At 30.9% G+C, this 26520-nt stretch overlaps 1 protein-coding gene across 2 annotated transcripts in view; it reads right to left on the bottom strand.

Moving 5' to 3' along the window:
• The window catches only part of LOC118203496 (peroxisomal acyl-coenzyme A oxidase 3-like), a 70848-nt gene extending 46728 nt beyond the window's left edge, over positions 1–24120 (bottom strand). The window contains exons 1-7 of one of the 2 annotated variants that reach the window (XM_035375781.2): positions 23933–24120; positions 22700–22844; positions 22156–22389; positions 19565–19639; positions 6929–7018; positions 5835–6067; positions 263–359 (exon numbers count right to left, since the gene is read on the bottom strand). In XM_035375781.2, the coding sequence (XP_035231672.1) occupies positions 263–359; positions 5835–6067; positions 6929–7018; positions 19565–19639; positions 22156–22389; positions 22700–22843 (873 nt within the window). In that variant the 5' untranslated portion in view covers position 22844; positions 23933–24120. Of the gene's footprint in view, positions 1–262; positions 360–5834; positions 6068–6928; positions 7019–19564; positions 19640–19944; positions 20091–22155; positions 22390–22699; positions 22845–23932 lie in introns of those variants that run through there. The other variant, XM_035375782.2, reaches the window with a different exon arrangement.
• Between the last annotated feature and the right edge of the window lie 2400 nt (positions 24121–26520).

Raw genomic sequence — 26520 nt, 5'->3', positions numbered from 1 at the left:
ATCAAAGAAGAATGCAGAGTAATTTTTTCAAAGCAGTTGTTTTACTATCTTAACTGTTAATTTACAAATTTATAATTTATTAAATTTTATAATTTTAATATCTTTTCCAAAAGACAAAATAAAATGGGAGGAAGTAGTCTAAGTTTTTAAGCAAAACCTCTGTGAACCAAACTCTTTTAGTAATAAGCGAGATTAAAATATGCTTAATCTACAAGAAATTTTATGAATTTTACTTTAAATAATGATGAAATTAATTTCTTACTTTAAAAGGAGTTACATATCTTCCGTCAGGAGTAACATCTCCTGTTCGACTTAAAAGAGACTCTCTTGGAATTCTATAATTTTGGAATGACATAAATCTAAGGAAGGAAAAGTGCAAATAAAAGCAGGTATCATGAAATGACTTCATTCAAGTACAGAAATGCAGTTAATGAGAATATGATAGAAAATTACATAATAAAGAAAAAGTGCACTTTACTATATATTGGAATATAGTAAATTGAAATGCATTTTACTATATATTGACATAAAAATATTAATTACAACTTAAAATTAACAAATATTAAGAGCGAATAAATGGATAAATTGTTATATATATATTTAATATACTTGACACAAAAAAGTAGTATTAGTCAAGTACACACTTAAAAAATTGCTCTCAATTTTATTAAATAAAAGTGAATCAAATTAAGAGAAAAATATATTTCAAAATTTGTTATATAAGAAATTTCAATGAAATTAATTAATTTTCATGATATATTAAAAAAGGAAAAGAATTTTATTTTTGAAACTGGCAAAATGAAAAATTGATAAATATAGCTAAAAACTAATGCTTATACACAACAATGTCAGTATTTGTCTTTTGTAATGGCCTTGATACAATTTATGCTTGAAAATGTGCGATTTGTTGCCAAATGGTGTAAATATCCATGAAAACGAAACAACTATGCTAAACAATAAACCGGCAACGCTCTCAATATCTATTACAAGTTATTACATATATGTATATATATATATATACATATATAAGGAATTTAATATAAATTTGTTTATTACATAAATTTTGTCAGTAATACAATACAATTTTGTTAGCAATTTATCTAAAATACATTTTGTTGAATAGCATAATTCAACAAATTTATGCTATTCATTATTTAACATTTACATTAATAATCATAATTAATACAATTAAGTAAGCAGTTTATTTACAATAATAACATACAAGTTATATGTATGTAACATATATATAACTTGTATATAAACATGCTGAAAAATACTATTTATTAGTAAACATACTAGAAAATTTTGTTATATTATTTTATTTAATACAAAGATTGCTAGTAATGCGCCAAGAAACATTATATAACCATAACAGAAAATTATTTTTTTCATAAACTCTTTATGGTGGTCACAGTTTTGCAATTGATGTTAATAATGTTCCAAACACCAACTACAATTTTTTTCTGCTGATGAAAGATTGAAAATATACTTTATGATTAAAAACCATTATAATTATATATATATATATATATATATATATATATATATATATATTTCTTTTAACTTGAACTTTTTTTTTTTTTTTTGAACTTGTTAGTTCTTTTGTATTTTTTGTAATTTGTAACTTTGGCTACTTTACTAATTTCTTACACATATATTGTTACAAAAAGTCCAGGCACGGTGGGATAGCTTCCCCGCAAAGCAACTTAGGATTGCCAGAAAATGGCAAGGGAAAGTAGGGTTGTCACACTTGGCAACAAAATTGGCAATATGCCATAGATGGATGGAGAACCTCCTGGAAAATATTCTTACTGGTTTAGCCCAAAACGTTCTCGAGCACAAGCCAAAAGCTATATAAACCCTGCTGCGAAAATTAGTGGGAGTCCATCGAGAGAGTCTCTCAGTGTATCGCGAGTTAGTGCACCATCGAGTTTCATCTTAGAGTGCGTTGAGCTCCGGGAATGACTGAACCGAGTCGGGAGCTGTACTCTTGTGTATCTTTGAGTGCATCGCTGGTTGTAACGTGGAGAGTCTCTAGAATATGTAGAGTTTCCAGAACGACCGAGCAAAGTCGGGAGCTGTATTCTTGTGCTTTGCAGTGAAGCTGTCTGCACCGTTATACCCTGAAGGCTGTGTTGCTGATTGTTTCAGCGTGTTTATAGTAGTTCTTTGACGACTGTAAAACGTGATTTTGGAGCTCTCTTGAAAAATACTGACCAATAAAGTGTGTTTTGATGTTTCATCAGATGTCGTCGTTATTCACTCCAAATCAACGAACCCCATACGAACGTAAAGGAATAAAAACGTAACAACTGGTATCAGAAGTGGGATTTGTGGGTGAATGCCAGCGATCCACATGCTGATAAAAGCCATGGTGGAGGAAATGAAGTTCACGGACATCTCAAGCAGTTGCAAAAGCTGGATCGGAAGAGATGAAAGCTGGATCAGAAGAGATAAGGGCTGAGATCAAAGCCAGACTGAAAGATATGAAAGCCGGACTGGAAGAGAAGAAAGCTGGACAAGAAGAGATGAAAGCTGCACAAGGCGGAATAAAAGTTGGCCAAGAAAAGCTGCGAGAGCAACTCCAACAGATGAAAGTGGAGCTTTCAGAAGATAATGAAGCCAGAACAGAAGATGTGAAAATGAAAGTAGTGGCATCTGGAGAATCCAAGGATGAAGAAATGAAGGGAGTAGCTGACGAACTGCCTGAGAAAGATCAGGAAATGATGGATGGAACATTTAATGGGATTAAAAGAAAAGAACGAAAACATGAAGAAATAAAAGACATGAAAGAAGCTTTTGATTCTCAAGTGTCTGAAGTGGAAGAAAGTGAAAATGCGACTGTTAAGTTCGTCAAAACTGATAATGAAGTTACGAAGTCGCAGGCAGCAAGTGTTGAACCTTCTGAAAGTGCATGTGATGCAGAGATGCAAGAATCTGATGTGCAGCTTAAGTAGTGCACTCCAGTACTACAAGAAAATTCACCCACTTCACAAACTGGATGTGTGCCTCATAGTGCAGGTTTTACAAAGATTTGATTCTAAACCTGGATACTTCTGCTTGTAAAGGATTGGATTCTATTCATGACCCTGGTGCAGACATCGGAACTGGCTTTCAGAAAATAGAGGTAAATAAGCATGTACCATCTGCTAAAAGTACTCAGATGAACTGTACACATGATGTCAACAAGTTGTTTCAGATCTTTCTGTGAAGAAAAGTTGGAAAGGACTGAATCTTCAGACTATGATATACATATCAGAAATACATCTGAGAACTGCAGTGGAAAAGTATTTGTAGGTATAACTTAATGAAAAGACCGAGACTGAAATTCATTCAGAACTTTAATTTTACAAAAATTTTAAATTGTGTATGATTAATTTGTGTATATAACTTGTACATAGTGTAAATATTTGTTTCATTAGTTATGTTATTTGTTTGTTTTATTAACCTGAATCGAATTATGCTTCTGATCAAGGACTGTACTGACCAGGACGTGCAGTCCTTGGGAGGGATAGTGTTACATATTGTCCAGGCGAAGTAGGATAGCTTCCCCACACAGCAGGTTTAGGGTTGCCAGAAAATGGCAAGGGAAAGCAGGGTCGCCCCATTTGGCGACAAAATTGGCGATATGCCATAGACGAATGGAGAATTTTCTGGAACGAATTCTTACTGGTTTAGTCCAGAATGTTCTTGAACACAAGCCAAAAGTTATGTAAACTCTGCTGGTACATGAGCTAGTTAGCAGGAGTCCATCGAGTTGACAGTTGAGTCAGTGCGTGAGTGAGTGTACTTGTCAGTGCGCGAATTTAGTAAGTCTAATGCTGAGTTGGTTATCGAGTGCATCGAGAGAATCTCTCAGTGTATCGTCGAGTTTCATCTTAGAGTGTGTTGAGCTTTGGGAACAACTGAATCGAGTCTTTAGTTGTACTCTTATGTATTATCGAGTGCATCACGAGTTGTAGCGTGGAGAGTCTCGAGAGTATGCAGAGTTCCGAGAACAACCAAGCAGAGTCAGGAGCTGTACTCTGGTGCTTTGCTATCAAGCTATCTTCACTGTTATAACCTGATAGCAGAGACTCTTGAGAGTATGTGAAGTTCAGAGAACAAATTAACCGAGTCGGGAACTGTACTTTGGTGCTTTGCTGTGAAGCTGTCTTCATTGTTATAGCCTGATGGCTATGTCGTTGACTGCTCTAGCATGTTTATACTGGTTCTTCAATGATTGTAAACATGTTATTGGAGCTGTCTTGAATAATACTGGCCAATAAAGTATGTTTTGATACTTCATCAAGTGTCGTCGTTATTCACTCCAAATCCGCGAACCTGTACTGTATGTAAGAAGAAGAAAAACACAACAATATGTAATAATAGCACAAATTTTGGAAGCATTGATGTAAGAGCACTGAAATGTAAATGCACAGAAATACTGATAGCGTAGATATTTGATGCTTAGAGCATCCATCCATTTTAAAGAAGAAGCAGTCAAGCCGGATTAAATTCTGTATTTATTTAAATCCACATTTTGTGGCCACAATTCACTTGGCACTCTACTCGTGCCTATTAAAGAACATTTACAATTTTGATACTATACTGGTATAAGCGGTCATTGCAGTGCATAGATGATTGCAGCAAAGCATCTTAACTGGATGAAAATATAAGCCAGAAGAGAGAGTGATGCAACAATAATGCAAAGGAAGCAGAGAGGGAGGTAAAAGTTTCAGTTTTAAGTTTTGGTTTACAATTATTTTGATTGGGCAAGAGATAATAATATAATACACAATAAATATTGGCAGCAAAATCACTCCCTTAAATATAATTTTTTTCTTTCCCTTACTTTTGATTTTTATAAAGAATTTGATGACAGGATATGTAGTAATCATTCAGCAGCATTCACAGCAGATATACCTTTTCATTGCAAAATTCCACTTTCTTCTCCCTTATGCAATAAAATTTAGTAAATTCTTCTTAAACATTAGGCACTATCACATTATCCACCCAAACATCTCAAAATATTGGCAATCGATTAATTGCGATCAGAGAAAACTATTATCATAATCACTTAAGAATAGCTCGTAAACTTCTTTTGAGCTACAAGAATTCTATAATAATATAACATCGGAGATAAATAAAAGCTAGCTAAATGCGTCCTTTTATGTGCATTTTATTACTTTAACAATAATAATGAAAAGTAATCTAGACAATATTTACATTTTAACAGAAAGTGGATATTGTTCAGCTATCTGCTTTAAAATTTCTTCAAAACAGTCCTTTTGCTTTCGTTCTTTCCTTTTCTCTCCACACACACATGCCCCCACCCAAAAAACCACTTATCACAAGCAGAGATCAAAAACACAATCCTCAAATTCCATAACTCCATGCATTTAGTGAATAGCCAGATAAAATACATTTTTTTTAAATTCTGGGTTGCCTACCTGGGTGACATAGTGCTTTGCCCAGTGATTCTTTTGACATTTGAGTGGCTTATGTGATAGTACTGAACATTGCTTAATGATAATATCACAAGCTGTAGGATAGACTGAAAGGACTAACTACAATGCATACTGGAGAGTTTCTGTATGAGTTGTTAAAAAATGTCTAGCTAGCTCATTTAAAAAGAGAAAACCCCTAAATCTAATACACTAAAAGAATTGTAGACTGACTTAAGAATAAAAAATGAAAAATTGCAGAAATGATTGTATATTGAAAAATTTGTAAAAATTTAATGAAATAGTGCTATTTGAAAATAAATACTGCATTAAAAATTTAAAATATATGTAATTTGACTTAACTACAAACATTAAAAAAAATTAGATAAAATATAATAGTTTCTATACCCATTGTCTATTCCTTCAAGACCTAGTTTAGGTCCCATATCTCCAACGGTTATACCAGGATACGGACGATAAGTTTTAGGATCACGTATAGGTACAATGAATGCATGAAGTCCATGACATTTACCATCTGGAGTATATAACTGGGCATAGAGGGCAGCATGAGTGGCTGTTTGACCTAAATTTCCAACCCACATTTTAGTAGCTTCTAATCTTGGGGTATTTAAAACAAATTCCTAAAAACAAGCAAACAGACAAAAATGTAACATATAAATAATGATGCAATAATACAATATAAATGAATGTACAACAACATCTCCAAAATCAGGTACTGTTCTACTATTCTTTATAAAAATCAAGCACTGAAACATCTTTATTTACAAGTGACAAATTAAAACAGGTTTCCAGACAAATATTTACCAATTTGATTTATTAAAATAATAGTCTGTAAAAGAGATTATAAATAACTATAACAAAAGTTGTTAATTATTTTCAATATTAGCTATTAATGATTTGCTGCATTTTACTTAATAGTAAATAGGATTTTCTTAATTTAAGTAAAAAATGCAAAAATACTTCAAGAGTCCTGAAAAAATATGTTACAACATTTTTTGAGAATCGCATCTAGAAGTAGAAGTATTTTATTATATCTGTATAACACAGGGAATATGTTTTAGTTATAACACCTATATTTTAATACATAATAAAACATGCAAAGTTTTGAATTATGAAGGAAAGATTACTCAAAGAGGTGTTACATTTTGCAATTCTCAATAAAATGCAAAAATCCTATATTTTCTCCATGAATGAAATGAAAATTATTGATCGCAAATAAGTAATAATCGTAAGTTTAATAATAAGTAAGGTTTTACAAAAAGATAAAGAGACAGTTATTCTTTCTAAAAACACTATTTGTTAAACTTTACTAATGACCTTATGAGTTCTTTATAAAATCGTTTGTAGATTTCTTTTTTTAACCAGGGGGAGGGCTTGAATTATTAAATTTACAATATCAAAAATATATGAATTAATTATTTAGTAATTAAGAAACAAAAGAAGAAGTATATTATTCAAACGAGAGAGTAGTAAGTTTTTACCTGCGATATTGGATCATAGGTGGCAGTAGTTTTTAAAGCTCGAGTGTTAGTTCCATGTGCCATTTCTGTTAATGCTAAGCATCCTATAGCCTAAAATTGGATTTTTAATTTATTCAGAAAACAAAATTGTATATCTGAAAGAAATTTATAGAAATGCAGCAATACACACAACATAAAAAAGTCATAACAAGGAAAAAAAATAATATAATAAAAGAGCTGAATTGTTTCTGCGGGATAAACACTTAACATGAAAAATTTCATTTAAGTCATGCAAACAATACTTTTATGCATTAAGTACACTCTCTAAAGGAAGAAGGGATTGCAATACTAGATTGTTCACAAGAAAGTTTTAAAATGCAAATGGCGTGTTATAATAATAATAATAAATCTAAAAAATGCACAGAATTTTAAAAGCCTGGACTAATTACAACAATGACTAATACAAATGTTCAAAAAAATAAAATTTGGTTTCCATTTTAGGCAGATATACATTTACTGTTACGCAAGTGAAGGAATTCTTTTTCTATTACTGTATTCTATTTCAGCAAATGTTACACTTAAAAAAATTGTTATTTTCTGTGCTAAGCAAACCAGACAATTTATTTCTATTCGACTAAAATTAATTTTTTTCCTTAATGCAACATCATGCAATTAACAATATAATATACATTTTTGTATTTAAAAATGTAATAAACTGCAATCAAACTAGGATCTAAGCTCATTTAAAAGAAGTTTCTCCATCCAAACCCTTTCAAGCCCCAAATAACAGAAAAAGTTAGCAAACTGTGACAAAATTTTAATATTAATTAATCAATAATCTTAAAAAAGAAATTACAATGTTTTAAAAATTATTTTAGGAAAAAAGTTAATATTTTTCAAACCAGGTTTTAAGTGAAGTCATTTTGGTTTTTACAAGACAGGTGTCTGAAAGAAAATTACTATATACAGTACAAAGTCCGTAATCCGGACTCGTCGGGACTTCGGCGATTCCAGATTAAGGGTTTTTCGGATTATAGATCATCAATTTAAATCTGGTAAGATGATATGCAGAAATTATACAATTAAAAATATGAAACCGTAATCAGGGTTCGCACACATTTCTGCACACAGAAATTAAGTACTTTTAAAGACCATTTATGAAAAAAAATTAAGGACCTATGAGCAAATGCGAACTGAATAAATTCAATTAAAAATATTATCTATGCCTAAATTTCACTTCTGTAATACCATCCTAAAAATAAAATAGATCCTTAAGTAGTATGCATTATTACTAAACATGAATTAATCAACATAATTATCAATAAGTTTGAGAATAAACTTTATGCAATTTATCAAGTAGCATTAAATATTTCACACTTATAATAGTTGGACATATTTTAAAGAACATAAGTGACATATACATTTTACTAACAGTTAGCTGTTTTATGTTGATTTTTTTTTATGTCTCAGTTTGTCACATACTTGGTTAAATAGATATAAATAGTTAAATACATATAAATAGGAGGTAGCTTTTATGTCAAACGGCATACCTATGAGGGTTTACTTAAAATGAGAAGTAAGATCATAATCAGCATGATTCATAATAAAAGACTCAATGTTGTCACCGCTGCTGCTTCTCTAGAGAGAGACCTGCTGATTAGAACAAACCTGAAAGGCTTGATGTAGGCACGGTTGGCAAGTGTTGAAAGTTAGTCAGGATCTGTTTGATGCAGTTAATGCCGTAGCTTCGTGTAGAATTCCAGGGGTTGTAACCCAATTATATACTTTAAGGTTCCAATAAGTCATTAAAGTACCTAGTTGTTCTGTATTATTTTAAGTCTCAATAGATGCAAAGAATAAGTTTTACATGAATTTTTACATTTTTGTGTTTTATCTTGTGACCACAGTGAGTATTAATGAAAGGCAATAATTTGTAGAGATAATTTTTAAGGATAACCAATTAGTTATAAGTAATTAAATTAGGTAGTTAGATAACCTCAAGTCATTATGGATTTATGGCCACTATTAAATTTTATTTTTTAACAATATTTGTTAAAATAGCCCTATTAAAATCAAAATCTAATAAAATTTCACACTTTAAAATAGATGTAATTTATAACATTGATTCGTAAACAATATTAGGATAATTACATATTAAAAGCTATGATACATTTACGTTTTATAACAACAACACTCAACAAAATATTCATCCGTTATTTTAATTTGAAGCCTTCCCAAACATTTTGGCTATTTTATATGGATTTCCTTCTATTTAAGTTTCTTTTCTATCAATTCAAGATTTGTCTCAATATGCAAACCAATGCTTGTGCTAGTTTCTGCGTGTTTTATCTTCTAACTTGTCAACCTCTCCGCAATGTACCTATGTGGGTTTACTTGATCTGATAAACGTTAAATAGTCCAAAACCCCCCAACAAACCTGAAGCAAATTATCGCTATGGCTGAAAATAACAGCAATATCAGACAAAGGTTTAAATAAATTTTTTATTTAAAAAGAGCTTAGAACATAAAGGCATGTTCTGATGCTAACAAAATCAGTTACAGCTCACGACCACGTAATTAAACACGAACAGTCAAATTCAAACTAAAAGTGTGTTCAAAGATTATATAATTTAATTTAATTTAATCTGGCTCAGTAACTCTATCATATGAGGAAATAGAAATGGGAAATTTTAATAAAGGCTGAAATCATAAACAATTGGGTAATTTACATAATAATAACTGCACCTATCTTTGAAGAATAATTTTCTTTATGTATTCAGTTTCTTTCTTCAACACATTTCCTTTCCATTTTAAAATTTTGGGAATTAATTAAGGATTTCTGTTATTCTAAAAAACACTAAATGTATTTAGAATGTATAGAAAAAGTGACTAATTTTATTTCATTAGCAATATGAACATTCAGAAGAAATATGAAATAGTGTAAAGGCTGGTTACAAAGCTGGTGTGGCAGAATTTTTAGAATTTAGTGACACACCGAACAACAAAATCTAGAAATGGCAAAACATTTAGAATTTAGAGCAGGCATTGGAAGCAGAATTTAGAAAGGCACTAAGCAGCAGAATTTAGGATCCACAGAAATTGCATCAGGTGAGAAAATACCTAGTACCAGCTCTGTATATGATTCATTAAGAAATATTAGATGAATCTTTTAAATTGTAAGTTTTCAATTTCTTTATTAATAAAAAAATTCCTTTCTATAATGTCTGCCCATGTGATAACATTAGAAGCATTTTTGATATTTTCCATCCTTGTGTCTAGTGAAAAGTAAAGAAAATAAAAGGAAGATAAACATGTTAAGAAAAAGATTCTAATATCAGAAGTAAAACATTCAAATATTATGTTTTCATTTTTCTTCCAGAAACTCTCCAAAAAGTATGAAATTCATCGCAAGCTTTCTGTAAAATACATCCATTACATGTTGATACCATGGAGACATTTTTTCATTTTGTCACATATTTCTTGAATCTTCCAGAATTGTGTGTCTTGCAGAATCTTGCCTTCAAATCCTTCTAAACTTTCCAAGCTGCACTGTCTAAAATCCTAAAGAAAAATTATCCCTACCAATTCTGTAACAGCAAAAAGCCAGAAATACTTTGGAAAAAATAAAGGAAGGAAAAAGTGTAGAATTAATTTTATACAGAAAACTGATGCATATTCTGAGAATTTTGAATATTTTGAGACAATTCCATGAGAAAAACGCTTACTATGAAAAAATTAAAAAGAAGACATATTAAATTAATTACATAGCTAATTTTGCTTTTGCTAAGAGCTATTTCGTAAATTGTGCCTTTATAGCATTATACCTTGTTTATTTTTCAGATTCAAAATATTGTATAATAAGTTGCCAAAGTGAAACTTTATAATACGACAGCAAAAAATAAAAATGTTTGTTATTTTAATGTTATTTTTAAATATAATTTCTTATAATATAAAATAATGGTAATATTATATTTTAATTATAATATTACCATTATTTTAATGAAATTTATCAATGTTACGATGTTTTAAAAAAATCATCGAAAAATTCTCAGATCTCGAGATTAAAAATTTTCTATAGAAACTGATCTTAAAGTCGCCAAAATGTTGATAAGTCACCAAATTTAAAACAGTTTAATAAAAAATTCACATCCCCAAAAGGGAAAAATTGTTTAAGTGCCAGTGCTTAAATTGCGTTGGAGCCCACTGGAGCCCGGCTCTACTTCTCAATTTTTAAGATAAATTACAAATCTAACCGGAGTGCACCGGAGCACTCAATAAGATGAGCTCCAGTACTTCCTTTTATGTAACTGAACCACAATTTTAAGGGAAAAAAATTAGAATTCCTAACGTTTTAGTTTAACAATAAGCAGACCTTGCAATACTCTATTTCCCTAAAAATACGAACTCATGAAAACATGAGACGTTCAAGTCAAGTCCCCTCACTCACATGTGGAAACCTTTTCCTTTAAGAAGGGCAATAAATTTGGGGGAGATTGTTTAGGAACGCGTATATTTCTCGCCATGCCGCCGTATCTAGTGCATTGTTATCGATGCTTACAGTTAATTATCCTCGCAGGAAGGAAAATTTGTGTTCTTAAATGTGCTTTAATTGATAGCAAGTACAATAACAGCGAAATACTGAGATATTAAATACTGATTAAATAACAATTCATAAAAATTAATTAAATAGTTATTAATTGATTTGATAATAATTAATTTTTTAATTTTAAAATCATTAATGAGTTTAACAGTAATTTTATTTATCTATTTACTCTTGTTCCTCTTTGATGAGGGCCTTTCATAGAGCTCCGACACTTCTAATTTTAGAAATTAAGCCCTGTTAAGTGCTCTTTATTGGAAAAAATGAATTTCGAAATGCTTATGTTTCACTTCTTGCTTAGAAACTATAGTATCCCATCATTTATATTAGAAATAGAAACAAATTGTAACCCATGAAACCATTCAAATGATAACCATAAACATCAATGAATGGCCAAAGATATTCCTCCAAAATGCTAATTCACACTCAAAATGGCAGTCGTAAAAAGAGACAGAAATTTCAGATGATTAAAATTAAGGACCTTCTGCTGATTTTGGCCAAAATTAAAGACTTTTAAAGACCAAAAATCGATTCCAAAAAATTTAAGGACTTTTAAGGACTCTTAAGGACCGTACGAACCCTGGTAATTTATGAAATAAACAGGGGTGTTTGTGGGACCCCAAAAAATCCCCTGAAACTTTTATGGACTTACTACCGACATTTTGGAGTTTCAAGAAGAGGGGGGAGAGAAATGAAAAATTATAATTATGAAGTATTGAATGACCTAATTATAAAAGTTCAATGAATTACTTTTTTTGCAAAATTAATAACCATAAATTTTCAAACATATAAATTACTACATTTTATGTAAATATTTTAAATTACCTGAATTAATTCTTTAAAAAAAATTATTTTTGTGGTGAACTTCATAATTGCAGGAAGGTTGACTTTTATTTTCCTCATTTACAGTTGAAGAAATTTCCTCGAGAACTGCACATGCAGAGGTAGAAGCAGTTTGCTTTTCTGCTAATGTAGAAGGTTTTTCAGAGACTTTTATAGGTGACTCATCTGAAATAAATGTTTTTAAGTCCTCTTGATATGTTTTCCAACTTCTGTTCATATTCAGTAAGAGATCTTTGTGAATTGGATCAGTCATTGGATTTTTTTAGCCATATTTTTCACATAGGTTTCTTTAGAAGCCATTAAATCATATTTAATAGTCTGCACTGCATCTAGGGAATCAATCTTAAGAGAGGTTCTATAGTCAGTGACAAGTGTACCCATTAAGTTGAATGCACTTTCCACTAATGGGCCATGGAAGCAGCTAAGGCAGGCTTTGACCAATTTAGCCAATGTAGGATACTTATAATCATTTGTGAAATCATCTTTCAAATTAAAAACTTTAGACCAATATTTATCAATTGTACACTTGATTGTACACTTGTTGGGAATTCAAGCAAGAATATAAGAAAAATAATCCCCTTTATCAGTTTTATCCAAGTAGTGAAAATAAAATGCAATAAGAGCATCCCACAGATCTTTGATTCTTTCTAAAAAACATAAAATGTACACCCACCTATGGTCTGGTCTCTTCAAGGGCTTAAGTTTTTTAATGGCAAGGGATTCACAGATTTTGAAAAAATTTTCTCTTTTACCGCAGCTTTTCATATCAAAATAGATGTCATCAAACAAATCTTCTAAGTATCTATCAAAACATGAAGCAAATTTTTTTGCACAGGTATTAGCTGTGTGACATGTGTCACCATCAATATCTAATAAGTGGGGTGCTTTGTTTGATCGTAGTCTGGTTTCAACACCCTTTTTTTTTCCACGCATGGTGTTACATGAATCCATTAATACACTAATTAAGTTTGCCCATGGAATATTATTATCTTCAATAGTATTAACAACTGCTTTAAAAACAGCTTCTGAATTGCAAGATTCCATCTTTAGAGATGCAAAATGATGAACTACAACTTCATTTTGATTGTTGTCATAAAACTGCACCAATATTGCCAGTATACTTTCTTGAGCATTGCTAGTACTTTCATCCAAATTTAGAGAAAATGGAGTCTCCTTTAAAGTTTTAATGATATTTTCCTTAATAATTTTTGCGAGCCCATATTTCATCTTATAACATGCAGTAGTCCTGGACATTTTCAATGAGTGCCGTCTGATCGCAGCTCAACTGTTTGCAGAGTTCAATTAAATTGGGAGCTACATTGAAAGAAAGAGAATTCTCGGCGATAAACGAAGTTATTAATACCTCTTGGCATGTTTTTCTTCTCACTATATCCAATGGCCGAGCATCAGTCTCCAGTAAGTCATCAGTATTTTTTGAATTAGCATAATTACTTAAAGTCATTGAATGTCTAATGCACTTTGAATATTTTATGTGCATCACAGTTTTAGAATAATTTGTGAAAGCCTTGAATCCTTCCCCACCATACTTCAGCAGTGAGTTACAAAAAACACAATATGCTTGTCCAGCAACATTTATTTTCTTGCACCATGTGCCGATGGTATCCCCATTACCATCTTTCCCTTCAATCCAATTCCACCTAAATGCCTTCCGGACACCTTCTTCTAATTGTATAATATCACTATTTATATCGAGAAATTTCATAGTGAAATTTTCTTGCGTACGTAAATAAAAAAATATTTCAATAAACGAAACGAAAAATTTACAAGCGATCAATGACAAATAGCTAATATGGCGAAAAATGCCCCTTATCTACTTATTGGCACCACACCAGGAGAGATAAGACCTTTGAACCCAGAGTCACGTGATCGCACATCTGGTCGAACAAAGTCTCTCCCTTTTTTTTCAGCCGCGCCTACTTGCCGAAAAGAATCCAGAAGAGAATGTCCGAGAACCGGGGGAATGAGTCATAACTCACAATAAGGAAAGAACAAAAAAGAAGTTTTTTTCCCCCTTTTCACGCATTATCACTGCCTTTGGAGAAAGAAAAGTTTTCACCACACACACTGACCTTGCGTTTCTGCTTTCAAAGCAAACAAAATTACCCAGATCAAAATAAATAATTCATTATTATTCCTACTTCCTTTTGAACAACGATCCCCGGAATTTCCGGGTAACGAAGTTCAAAATCACCGGAGCACAAACACCCCTGAATAAAGAGCAATTATAATCTAAAGGGTATCAAAATTTGAAAAAAAAAAAAAAAAAAAAAAGCTTAATACTTATTTGTTTACTTTATTAAACATTTCTTTCAATGTAAGTTGTTTAAGTTGCTTCGTTTTTTGTGCCTAAACGAGCATGCGTAAAAAAAAAGTTTGTGGCTTTGAGGTCCAGATTATAGAAAGATCATTCCGGATAATGGATGTTCGGATTACAGACTTTGTACTATAGTACTTTTTTTAATTTGATGCATTATAAAACATTGCTGCTCACAGTAACTTATCATATCAAACATGCATTAATCTATGCTAGGCATGCCCAACCTGCATGCGACCCATTTGAAGACTTTTAGTGGCCCGGACTATGGACATTAAATAAAAAAAATCGTGTTTTGACTCACCCCCACCTCTTCTCGTACAATTTTTTCCAAAATAATTTTTCCCCATTCATTTCAATTCCAAGCAATAAGAAAAGAAACATTTGGCCATCGGGCAGGAAAAAAAAAAAATTTGTTTGGTCAAACAGTTTAATAATTACACTGTTGTTCTTCTTTGCTTACAATGCTGTTCTTTGCTTAATTGCCTTTTTGCATTTGAAATAAAAATTTTGGAAACCTAAATCTAAATCAGTTTTATAGAGACATTCTGTAAGTATAAAATGTGAAGATGTTACGCAGATAGTTGTTATACTACGTAACGTCAGATGGCAGCACAAATAAGAACCTTGTAGTTTAGGAGATATTCTTCCGCCAACAACTGCAATCCATTTGACTTTCAACTTTGTTGTGATTGTAATCTGTGATTGTGATCCAGGTAAAAGGTAAACTTACGAGTTTTTTTAATCATATCAATAATTATCATATTTATTTCTATTAGATATTTATTCATATCATATTTCTTTCTATTAGATAGTTATTCATAGCTATTTTTCAAGGCTGAAAGAAAAATCCAAAAGAAAAGAAAATTTGAAGATGAAAATAGACAGTTTCAGAGTGAATGGGAAAATTTATACTTTTTTATTCATGTAAAAGATAATGCTGTAAGTTTGATTTGCCATTATTTAATTTCAAAATCAAACAACCTAAAAAGATACTATAAACAAAAACATGGAGAAATTGATAAACTTACTGTTGGTGAATAGAAAGCTAAGTTACAATCTTTGAAGAACAATCTGACATCAACAATACATATTTCATAAGCAAACTGCCCAATCAAATGGTACTGCCAGTGCTAGCTTTAGAGTATTCCCCATTATTGCTAAAAATATGAAGCCTTTTACAGACAGTAACTGTATCAAAGACTGTCTAACTGCAGCAGCTGAAGAAATCTTTTCAGAAAAACTGAATTTCTTTACTCAAATTAGTCTGTCACATCAAACTGTACAAAGAAGAATAGAAAACATCTCGAGTGAGATTTTGTGCATTGCTAAACACAATTACAACAAGCTTCGTATATTTCTCACAGGCTTTGGATGAAAAATGAGATATAAATGATACTGCTCCACTTGCTATTTTTATAAGAGATGTCGATATTCAAATGAATATTACTGAAGAACTCCTCGAACTTGTGAGTTTGAAAGGTACTACCACCGGAGGAGATATTAAGGATGCTGTCATAAATTGTGCATAAAGTCGTCAGATAGATTTGAAAAATCTTGTTGGTGCTGTTACATTAATTTTTGTTCACATAAAAGCCTTGGCAAACAGTTCGAATGATTTTGAAATGTTAAATTTGTGATTGTTTTTTGCACCTAGAGAATCTATGTGCACAAGTGTTAAATATATCTCCTGTGATATAAGTTGTTGTCAAGGTAATTAATTCAATTAATAACAATCCCTTGAAGCATTGTCAATTTCAAGACTATCTTAGGGAACTGGAATCTGAATATGGTGATCTTATTTATTACACCAAAATTTGGTGGTTAAGTCGTGGAAACTGCTTATTGCGATTTTGGAATTTAAGGGAGGAAATTGAAACTTTCATGAGCAATAATAGCCATAATATAAGTGAACTTTCAGATGATCAATGGCTTCTAGATTTATGCTTTCTAACAGATATAACAATGAAACTGAATGAGCTAAACCAGAAGTTACAGGATGAAAATAAGTTGATTACTGATTGTTATCAAGATATAAAAGCTTTTGTAGCAAAGCTTCAACTTTATGAAAATCAATTGCATCCAAACAATTTGATTCATTTCCCATTATTAAATGACTATAAAAGTGACCATAAAAACTTCTTCAAATATTTTACGGAAACTGGAAAATTACTTGAAGAATTCAACACCAGATTCTCCTACATTCAAAAGTTTGAGGAAACGTTTACAATATTTTTAGCTCCATTTAATTGTAGAGGTGGAATCAGCTAATTAGAATATTACAATCAAGAATACAATAGAATAATATATATAGAATACAAGATAGAATTGCAAACAAGCATTAAGCTAAACAGCCTGTGTGAAGAGAATAAGATTGAATATTATACAAAATATATCCTTGAAGATAAATTTCCAAATTTAAAGCGATTGGCTATATGCATTATATCAGCATTTGGAACTACTTATTAGCAAGTCATTTTTTTTTTCAAATTAAACCTAGTAGAAACAAAGTGTTGCAGCAGGTTGCTCAATGAAAACATGACCAATCAACTATGATGCGCATCAACTAAATTATCCATAGATATTAAAAAAATCTCAAGTAAAATACAAAAACAAGCATCACATTAATTGTAAGATAAAATATTTTGAATGTTGTACAATAATAAAATATTTTGAATAATTTGTTGTTTTGATATGTGCAGCCCACCTCAGTTTAGTAAATTTTTACTTGGTCCACCAACTGATTTGTGTTGGGCACCCCTGATCTATGCACTCAATGAATAATAAGGTAGTACAGTCAAAAGTCATTAATCCGGACTCATCGGGACTTCGACGATTCCGGATTATAGATCATCAGTTTAAATCTGGTAAGATGGCATGCAGAAATTATAAAATTAAAAATATGAAACTGTAATTTATGAAATAAAGAACAATTATGATCTAAAGGGTATCAAAATTTACCAAAAAAAAAAAAAGCTTAATATTTATTTGTTTACTTTATTAAACATTTCTTTCAATGTAAGTTGTTTAAGTTGCTTCATTTTATGTGATAATACTTTCTCTCTAATTCTATAAACAGACATAATTTCTTGTTCAGTTACAAAGTTCCCCTGTTCAAGTCCTATAATTGCTGTGTCGAGAATACCGACTAATTTGTCAATCGAAATTTTTTTATTTTCAATAACCTCTGTGTCACTTTCTTCACTATCGGAAGCGAATTATAATGACGAGGAATTTGATTTAAATCATATCAAAGACGGAGTACATCGAGATGAAATACTACATTTAGTAAGGAATTATAAGCCAAATAAAATAAAAACATCTGCCCTGAAGATAAGGATAGGGCTGACAGATCAACTTCCAATTCATCACGCGCCTGCTGCTGCTTTAAAGATAAACAAAGTTTAGATAAACAAACATTAAAGAATAGATAAACAAAGGATATGCCTTTATCAATTTTTTGCAGCAATTCCACTTTTTGTTTAATGGACTTCGAAACATACTTTCGTTTTGTAGATCCTTTACATATTAGTAAATATATATCAGAAATTCTATTTGACATAATCAAAAGTTCAAGCTTACTTTTATAAAACTGCTCTAACAGTCTGCAAAAAATAATAAGCCGAATCATCCAATTCGAAGATTAAGGAACAATGCAATCTGCAACATTAACTGAATTAGATAATTTTAGCTTAGCTTATACTGTCCGTTATACATTAAACGCGCACACGCATATTCGCAGCCGTAAAGGTCTTACGCGCATGCACAGAAAGTTTGCAGCTTTGAGGTCCGGATTATGGATCATTCCGGATTATGGGTGTCCGAATTAATGACTTTTGACTGTACTGAGTTGATTTAATCATGTCATAATTTTTCATGCAAGATGATAAAATTATATATAAGCTTGTTTTAAATTCTTGAAAATTTATAAGCATCCAAGTGCCCCACCATATGTACTTTATTGTAGACAGGCAACATAGGAATATATTGTCAGACTCTGGCTTTTTTTTTTTTTTTTTTTTTTTTTTTTTTGGTTGCAGACAATCATAGGAATATTTTCATTCTGAATAAGGAAATTTAGGCATTGCAGTGCAATTGCTTCTTGCAGTTATAATTATTTATAATCTTAATACAAAAATTATTTAGTTTAGAAATAGAATGTAGTGTAAAATTTAGTTAATTTATTTCTCCTTTCTATTTAGCATTTTATTAACATTTGTGTTCTATAAATATGTTTGGATTGCATCTGTAAGATATGATGCATTTTAAGCTCAAGTCTATAGATCATCAGATCTAAAAAATTGCACAGGCATTATTATTTCAACATTTACACAACTTTTGAACATTTTTACTATATTTTACTTTTCAGTAATTTATATTTTATTTTAGATAAGTGCCTTCAGTTTTTGACATAATAAACATCATTTACACTAAAATGTACCTGTAAAAGTTTACATTTGGGTGGCCCTTGTTCTTTTTTTTTATTATTATTATTTTTTATTCTTTTTTATGCCAAGATTGGCGAAAAGAAGCCACAATTTCAAGATGACCGCTACACAAAACCAAAATAAGAAGTCAAAGAATGGAACAAATATGGCATCCATGTACACATCAATTTATTTTCACTTAAACAAAAATATATCAAAGAATTGCACAAACTCGGCTCTGCGCACTGCCATGACTTTATCCATATACACATTGATCTATTTTCACTTAAAAAAATCAGGAAGCTAAAACCACATTAAAACTATCATGGTAACAAGAAATAAGGTTTCATCACCAAAACTAAACAAAATTTGACGCCATTGATGGGGCACCCAATTCTACACTAGAGCCAATGTAACTTATTAAAATTAATTTAAAATACTTATATACTTACATTGAAATCTCTGACATCATTCATTAGTTGAACATTTCTTTTAGTTCCAGACAGTCTTAACACCATAATGAAATACTGATTGAAAATAAAACTACAGGTTAAATAAGTTAGTGGCAACTTGTAGTAGAGCAAAATTTACTAATACATTTATAATACATATAATAATAATTAATTAACACAGACTACTAAAACCCAATTCTACAAAATTAAGTTACAGTTTTTCCTTTTTTTGTTTGTTTTTAACTATGTAAATATGTAGTCTAGAATGATCTGAGAGGCCTGCCAATGAGAATAGCTTATTTTTATACAAAGATTTTATTAACACACATACACTGTTGCACTTAGTGCAAACAATTATTTAATAAAATGTTTGTACTTACACATTATCGCAACCAACTTAGTAGAAGTCATCAAATTTTCAGAAAACTCTCTCTCTCTCTCAAACCAAACTCTTAACAACCATGTGCTAACAGCTTTTTAGCTGTTTTTAGCTTGCAATCTGAAAATTCACTAACCATCTTTATTTCTATAAAAAAAAAAAAAAAAAAACATCAAACTGCACTAAAGTCGTTGCACTAATATGTAAGTACCAAAATGTTTATAATTTTGATTTAATTTTGTCAAATTAGATTTTGGTAATCCCTTTCAATTATTATTACAAAAGAATTCTCTTTGTGTATTGCTACCTAGGGCACAAATTTTTAGGGTTAATTTTTTGATTATTCTTTTAAATATATTGATTTTGATAAATATGATACATAGCTGTGTATTGAGGGTGCAATTAATATATGCAGAAAAAATCCTGTACTTTAATTTCTGAAATCTAAGACTACAGCTTCAGTTATTTTCAAATTTTCAAAATCACTTATAATATTTTTGCTTTTTCAACTTTTAGTTCTTTAGAGAGAGAAATGTTAAAGCAATAAGCTATAATAATGACCTACTTGATCCAATCACAATTATAATAAAATAGTTCAATCAAATCGATTTCAGCAATGCCAGACACAAAATAAATTATGTTTTAATTATTTTCGCTATCTTTCTTCATAATTTTTTTTACATATCTATCTATCTACATATAAATCTACTAATGCAATCAACTGCAGATATTTTTTAACTCTTTTACCATAGAGATATTCTTTATTAAAATTCAGCACATAGTATTTAGAGTGGTTATTATAGATATTAAGATTAAAGGAAAATTGTTAAGCTAATGTAATCAGCAGCACATAAAGAAGAGTTTGTAGAACTCTTAGAATAAACGTTTTACAAACTGTAACGTTTTACAAACATAGATGACAAAATATATGCAACAGACACATATAGATGCACATGATAAAATCAAGCAAATAAAACCTTAGACTAGACACAATTTACTTCAGTTCAATATTCTTTTTTTCCTGTCTAATTTTATGTACATGATAAAAGTTAATAAATTACGCTAATAAGCTATAACGCAGTTTTCTATCATTTAATTTTTACTTATTTTCTGTCAGAACTTTCCTGCCAAATTTAATCTGCCTTAAGTCCCCATGTGTAACATGTATACAAGCCAGTTTCCCTTAGAAAGTCCTCCACGAAGGCATCCCTTACCTTAGGCAGGTAGCCCTAGTGTGCTTTGCCATAATTTGGAACTAGAGAATAAAAGGAAATAAATCTGTTGATCAACTTTTATTTTCCCAATGCTATTCATTCACAGAAAAATAATATACCTACATGTCTTAGGAATTCAACTAAGAGAAATTTTTTTCAATTGAAAAAATAAACATAAATTTACATCAATTCAAAGTGACAGGAAACGAAATCAAAATACTGAAAGTAGTTTATAAACTTACAGAAAATTTTACATTTGTGTTCAGGTTTGGTTTGGTTTATTTAATTATGGCAAAGCACACTAGGGCTACCTGCCTAGTGTGCTTTGCCATAATTAAATAAACCAAACCAAACCTTCGTGGAGGACTTTCTAAGGGAAACTGGCTTGTATACATGTTACACATGGGAAAAAACACGAAAACACCCATGCAGCCAGCTCATTTGCGGGATTCGAATCTCGAACCGAACTACCAGCGTTCAGCGACCGCTCGGCCGCTGGTGGGCCTCATCTGTATTCAGAGTTAAAAAATTTGTCAGAGCTTAGCAGCAAGTTTCATACTAATTTAAATCTGAATATAATAATGAAATAATTCATTTCAAAATAGAAAGTTGTTCATTTAATAACAGAATTATTTGAAACATTTTACACGGTAAAAATTTCAATAAAATTTGGCTTGTATAAATATTTCACCTTCAAATTTGTGTTAACTCAAAGCAGTAACAAATTTCGGTGGAAGGCAAGAGAAGGATTAAATAGAAAGGTGAGGAGGAAAAACTATGAAGGTGAGGAGGAGAAAGAACACAGTTTTCCGTTTAAAGTTCTATATATAGTTAAGTTTAAAGTTCTATAATCTCCATATAGAAAATTAATTAAATTTTACAATATTTGCTGATAACTATGTTAATATAAATTTCTATTTACATTATGCAATTATTGTTTAACACTTTAAATGCTCTACATACACATATAATAGAAACCAGAATAAACTAAAATATACCTCTATTCCAAGTAACAATTTTAAAGCCAAGGACCAGTCAATCATACCCACACATATATATAAATTTAAAGCTATAAGTGGATTTTCCCTGAATTCTTCATCTGTAAAAAATTTATATTCTTTTATACGTTTCATCCTTTGGAAACACAGTCGGCGAGCTTCTTGTCGACTGAGTTCTGCTGAAGGCAGTCTGTGAAATAATGGATCTGCTTCTAAAGTCTTCCATACTCTGGTCTAATAATTAAAAAAATATAGACATGAGGCCATTAATTTCAATTGCAGATCACATAAAAATAGATATCGTAAAAGATATTCCTATTAAATTCTATGACAATAAGAACTCAATTATATATTATAACAGAAACAACTGTACGCACTATAGAACAAAACAGTAATCTGAATAAGAATACAAATCTAATGAATGAAAAATTTGGTACATAACTATGGAAAAGACCATTAGATGAAAATATATATAAAACATTAATAATAACCCCCCTCCAAAAAAAATATACAGCTGGGGGAAATATCAAGCATTTCATAATACCTGAAATTCAATCATATCTCTACCAATAAATACTAGTCTCATCTGTTTCCAGTTAAAAGATGCTTTTTTTCTATAAACATCTAATGGACTAGGTGGAAAATCATAAATCTTCATATATTCTGTGTCTTTTGTTTCAGTATTCATGCTGAAATTTGAAAAATTCCTTTAGAATCAAAATAATACACTTTATAACATAATTTACATATATATACATATTAATATATATTTACATAATAATAACATATATTTACATATATATACATATTAAGATAAAATTTCCAAACAAATGAAAATTCTGTCATTAATCTTATTTGACAGAAATTTACAAGCGGAATAACTCATTTTGATACTGAAACATAAAACTTAACAAATTTCAACTTTATCAGAATTTCATGTCATTAATTTAGCTTTATCATTTGATAGACATTCATTCAAAGCTTTTATATTATATCATATTCTATAGTCTCAGTGTTTATTTATTAATTTTTTTCCAATAATCATAAAAATATAAAAATATATTCTATACAGGCAAGAAATTTGAATTTTTATTTTTGTCTTATTTTAAAGAGCACTACACGAAAATATGAACAGAGCATAATGTTAACAGGACTTTGCAGTATTTATATGTAGTTATATTTTTACTAACAAAATAATGAATTCCTTGAACTCTTGAATGCTATTTGGTACAAATCAAGTAATATTCCCCAAAATGGCTTGACTCAGCCAATGTAGTAAACATATTCCCATAATCATACTCGTATATATTTTTAATTATCAGATTAAAAGTTTTCATAGAAAATTTAATTAACATTACAAGTGACAAAACATAGGCCTTAAAAAAACTAGTCTCAGCTGCAAAGCAATACTTCTTTCAGCAGTTAATGAGAAAAATTTTAAATACAATCAGTAAAACTGTAAGAAATTAAAACAAATAATCTGAAATAATATGTGTATCCATCAGAAAGTTTTTACTTGATTAGATATGCAAAACACATATTTAATATATAATATTAATGTATAAGTGATGCATAGTTAGTGATTTAAATATAAAAAAAAATAATAATAATCAACCACATGCTCAACTTTTTTTTTTTTTTTTTTGTGGCATTCAGTGGAAATTATTTAAATTGAACTTGTCTTAAAAAGCAAGTGTTACTCTGTTGGTCAGTTTACCGGCATCCTATCTTCGTGTTTGAAGGGATGGAAAAAAATCAACAAAAACTTAAAAATTACTTGATATGGCAAGATTCTTTACAGGAAGAAGAATGCAAAATATATCAAATTTAGTCAAAGCTGAAAACCGGAAATTATCCTGATCCCGTTGTAAGATTTCGGGAACTAAACACTTCCCCGTTCCGCGGGCGCAAGCGACTTTGTGGAAAACGAAAAACGAGGTTACCACGTTTAACCATTCATGACACTAGAAGAGCAGCTAACGCCCATCGGTGGATACGCGTTATTAGCCAATGGAAATAGCGAACTATGATAACGACGCCCAAATTTTTGGCGCTAATAAGGGTACATTTTGTTCATTCAATTATTTAATTAGCAATTAAGTATTTGAGTTTGTAGTTTTCTAACTTTTATATGGAAAGCGACTGGTTAATTTTTAGTAGGTATTCATGACGCTAGCTGGTATGAATCCAAAAAAAGAAGAATTTGTTGATATTTTGTTTTCTCCCGGTTTTTTAAGTAATTATTATTTGGTCCGCCATTTGGCACTACACGGAAAGGGAGGGATGCTCCATGGAGGACTTTTTAAGGAAAAATGGGTCTTATCCACATTACACATGAGGAAAACGTCCATTCAACTAGCCCTTTTCCCGAGACTCGAACACCGAACCGAACTAACAGTATTCAGAGGCTTTTTACAGTTCGGCCGCTGGCGGGCCTTTTTTCCAGTGTTTGAACGTTGTTTTCTCGAAAAACAGTTAATCACGTTATGAATGGTTAATGTATCAGCCGCGTTTTCTGTGTTCCACTAAGTTGTAATCACAGCCATTTTTTCCTCTTTTACTAAATTTTATTTACTTCCCATTCTTATTCAAGTAACGAAACCGTTTTTATCGAGTAATTTTTCATCTTGTCACTTATGTTTGATGGTGCCTCATTTTTTTAATAATACTTAGGATATTGTTGTTTGGACTAATCTTTTATACTTTGTTTTTGAAGTTATACTACCGCATAAATGAGGGTAGTGTAGCATTTGCATTCTAACTCGAATAAGTAGGGAAAAATAAATGCAAAATAATTAAAAGGGTGTTAGAAGAAGTAGGTGCTTTCATTTAAATGGAAGTGAATCCAGATATGTAAAAATTTTAATACATTCATCTTTTACTGCAGGACTACAGTAAATTTCAAATAATAACGTGAATAGTATTATGATCAGTACATAAATGACATAGTATTGCTATTATTTATGTGAATATTTTTTGTTATATATACATATTAAATTTATGTGCAATGCATTATTGCGCATTTGGCTTACTAAATTAATTTATTGAACTCGTTTTTATGGTCTTCTTTAATCACTCATGGTAAAGCATGCAAGGATGCCTTTGTAGAAGCCTTTCTTAGGGGAAAAAAAACAAAAACAACATGGGCGTGGAATATTGTAATCACCAGAGTACTCGAGCAACTTCTATCAAAATTCATTTTATAACTTATAATTATTCGCTGGTCCGAATGATTTAGACAAAAAATCCTAAATTTCAAAGTTCAGTTTTCACTAGGATGGTAAGAGTTCAGATATTCAAGAGATCCGCGTAGGTTCATTTATTTATTATAAAAACCCACACGTAAGGGGAGCTCTTGAAGAAGGAACAACATGACTCAGAAGGAATGAGAACACAAAGTAAATGGGATCAAAATAAAATATAAACATCCAATAGTTACATAAGTCACATGACATCTGCATTATGTTATTAAGAATTGGCTATAGGTCTCGAGATTTTGGGGAAAGATGTAGTTATAGTTACATACTGGAATAATGCTGTTGTTGTTTTTGCTGAGACTTAAATGCAAACTGCGCGCCATAAAATTATACTTGGTACGCAGCTGGGAAGTTCCCAGGCTCACGAATTTCATTATGTCTGACGTATCATGGGCATCCAAATATTTGTCTCAGGACACAGTTTTAAACTGTTTGTAATTGTTTGCGACTAATATGGCAAGGATGGACGCGCCCAAACTGCCCGAATAGGATACATGAGGTTTTGTATATGAGTAGCTTGTTATGAATAGATAAAATGCTTTTTCAGGCAATTAAGGGATAGATTTCGTTTTATGTGCCCGGAACTTCTTAAAGAACTTCTTAAAACAGTATATGTGCAGGAATCATGAAAGATAACGGTCGAGTATCATCCCATGATAAGTGACTCGTCTGCCCGAGGGCAATGTGGTTTCATGCATGCTAAGATTGCCAGTGATTTTCACTTTCTTGGAAAAAATAATTGCTGTGGATTTGACCACAATGATTTCAGTTTTCCAACTCACAAGCCAGTTTTCTGATGCATGGATGTGATTTTGTAGTACTTGTAATGCTGGATAAGATTAGCATTTTGTAAAACTATCGCACTATCATTAGCATAAAGTATCAGTGGTGTTGGGTGTTTGTGGGATGTCGTTCACATGTAAGTTGAATAGATAGGCCCCATTAGGGAACTTAGAGGCTATAATAGAACGGCAGAACGATTATGTATTTGAAAGACGAATGAAAACGTTTAGTAGGGTAAGCAGGACTTAATGGTCGGTCAGAAAAGTCTTATTGAAGTTTGTGATGTCGTCTGGAAATTCCAGGGTGAGCAGTTTGTAAATCAGGC

The sequence above is a fragment of the Stegodyphus dumicola genome, chromosome 3, assembly GCF_044657685.1.
Source record: "Stegodyphus dumicola isolate Sdum_Otavi_A_Nest chromosome 3, ASM4465768v1".
Taxonomy (NCBI): domain Eukaryota; kingdom Metazoa; phylum Arthropoda; class Arachnida; order Araneae; family Eresidae; genus Stegodyphus; species Stegodyphus dumicola.
The sequence above is the reverse complement of the archived record's forward strand: the minus strand, read 5'-3'. Positions and strand labels throughout refer to the sequence as shown.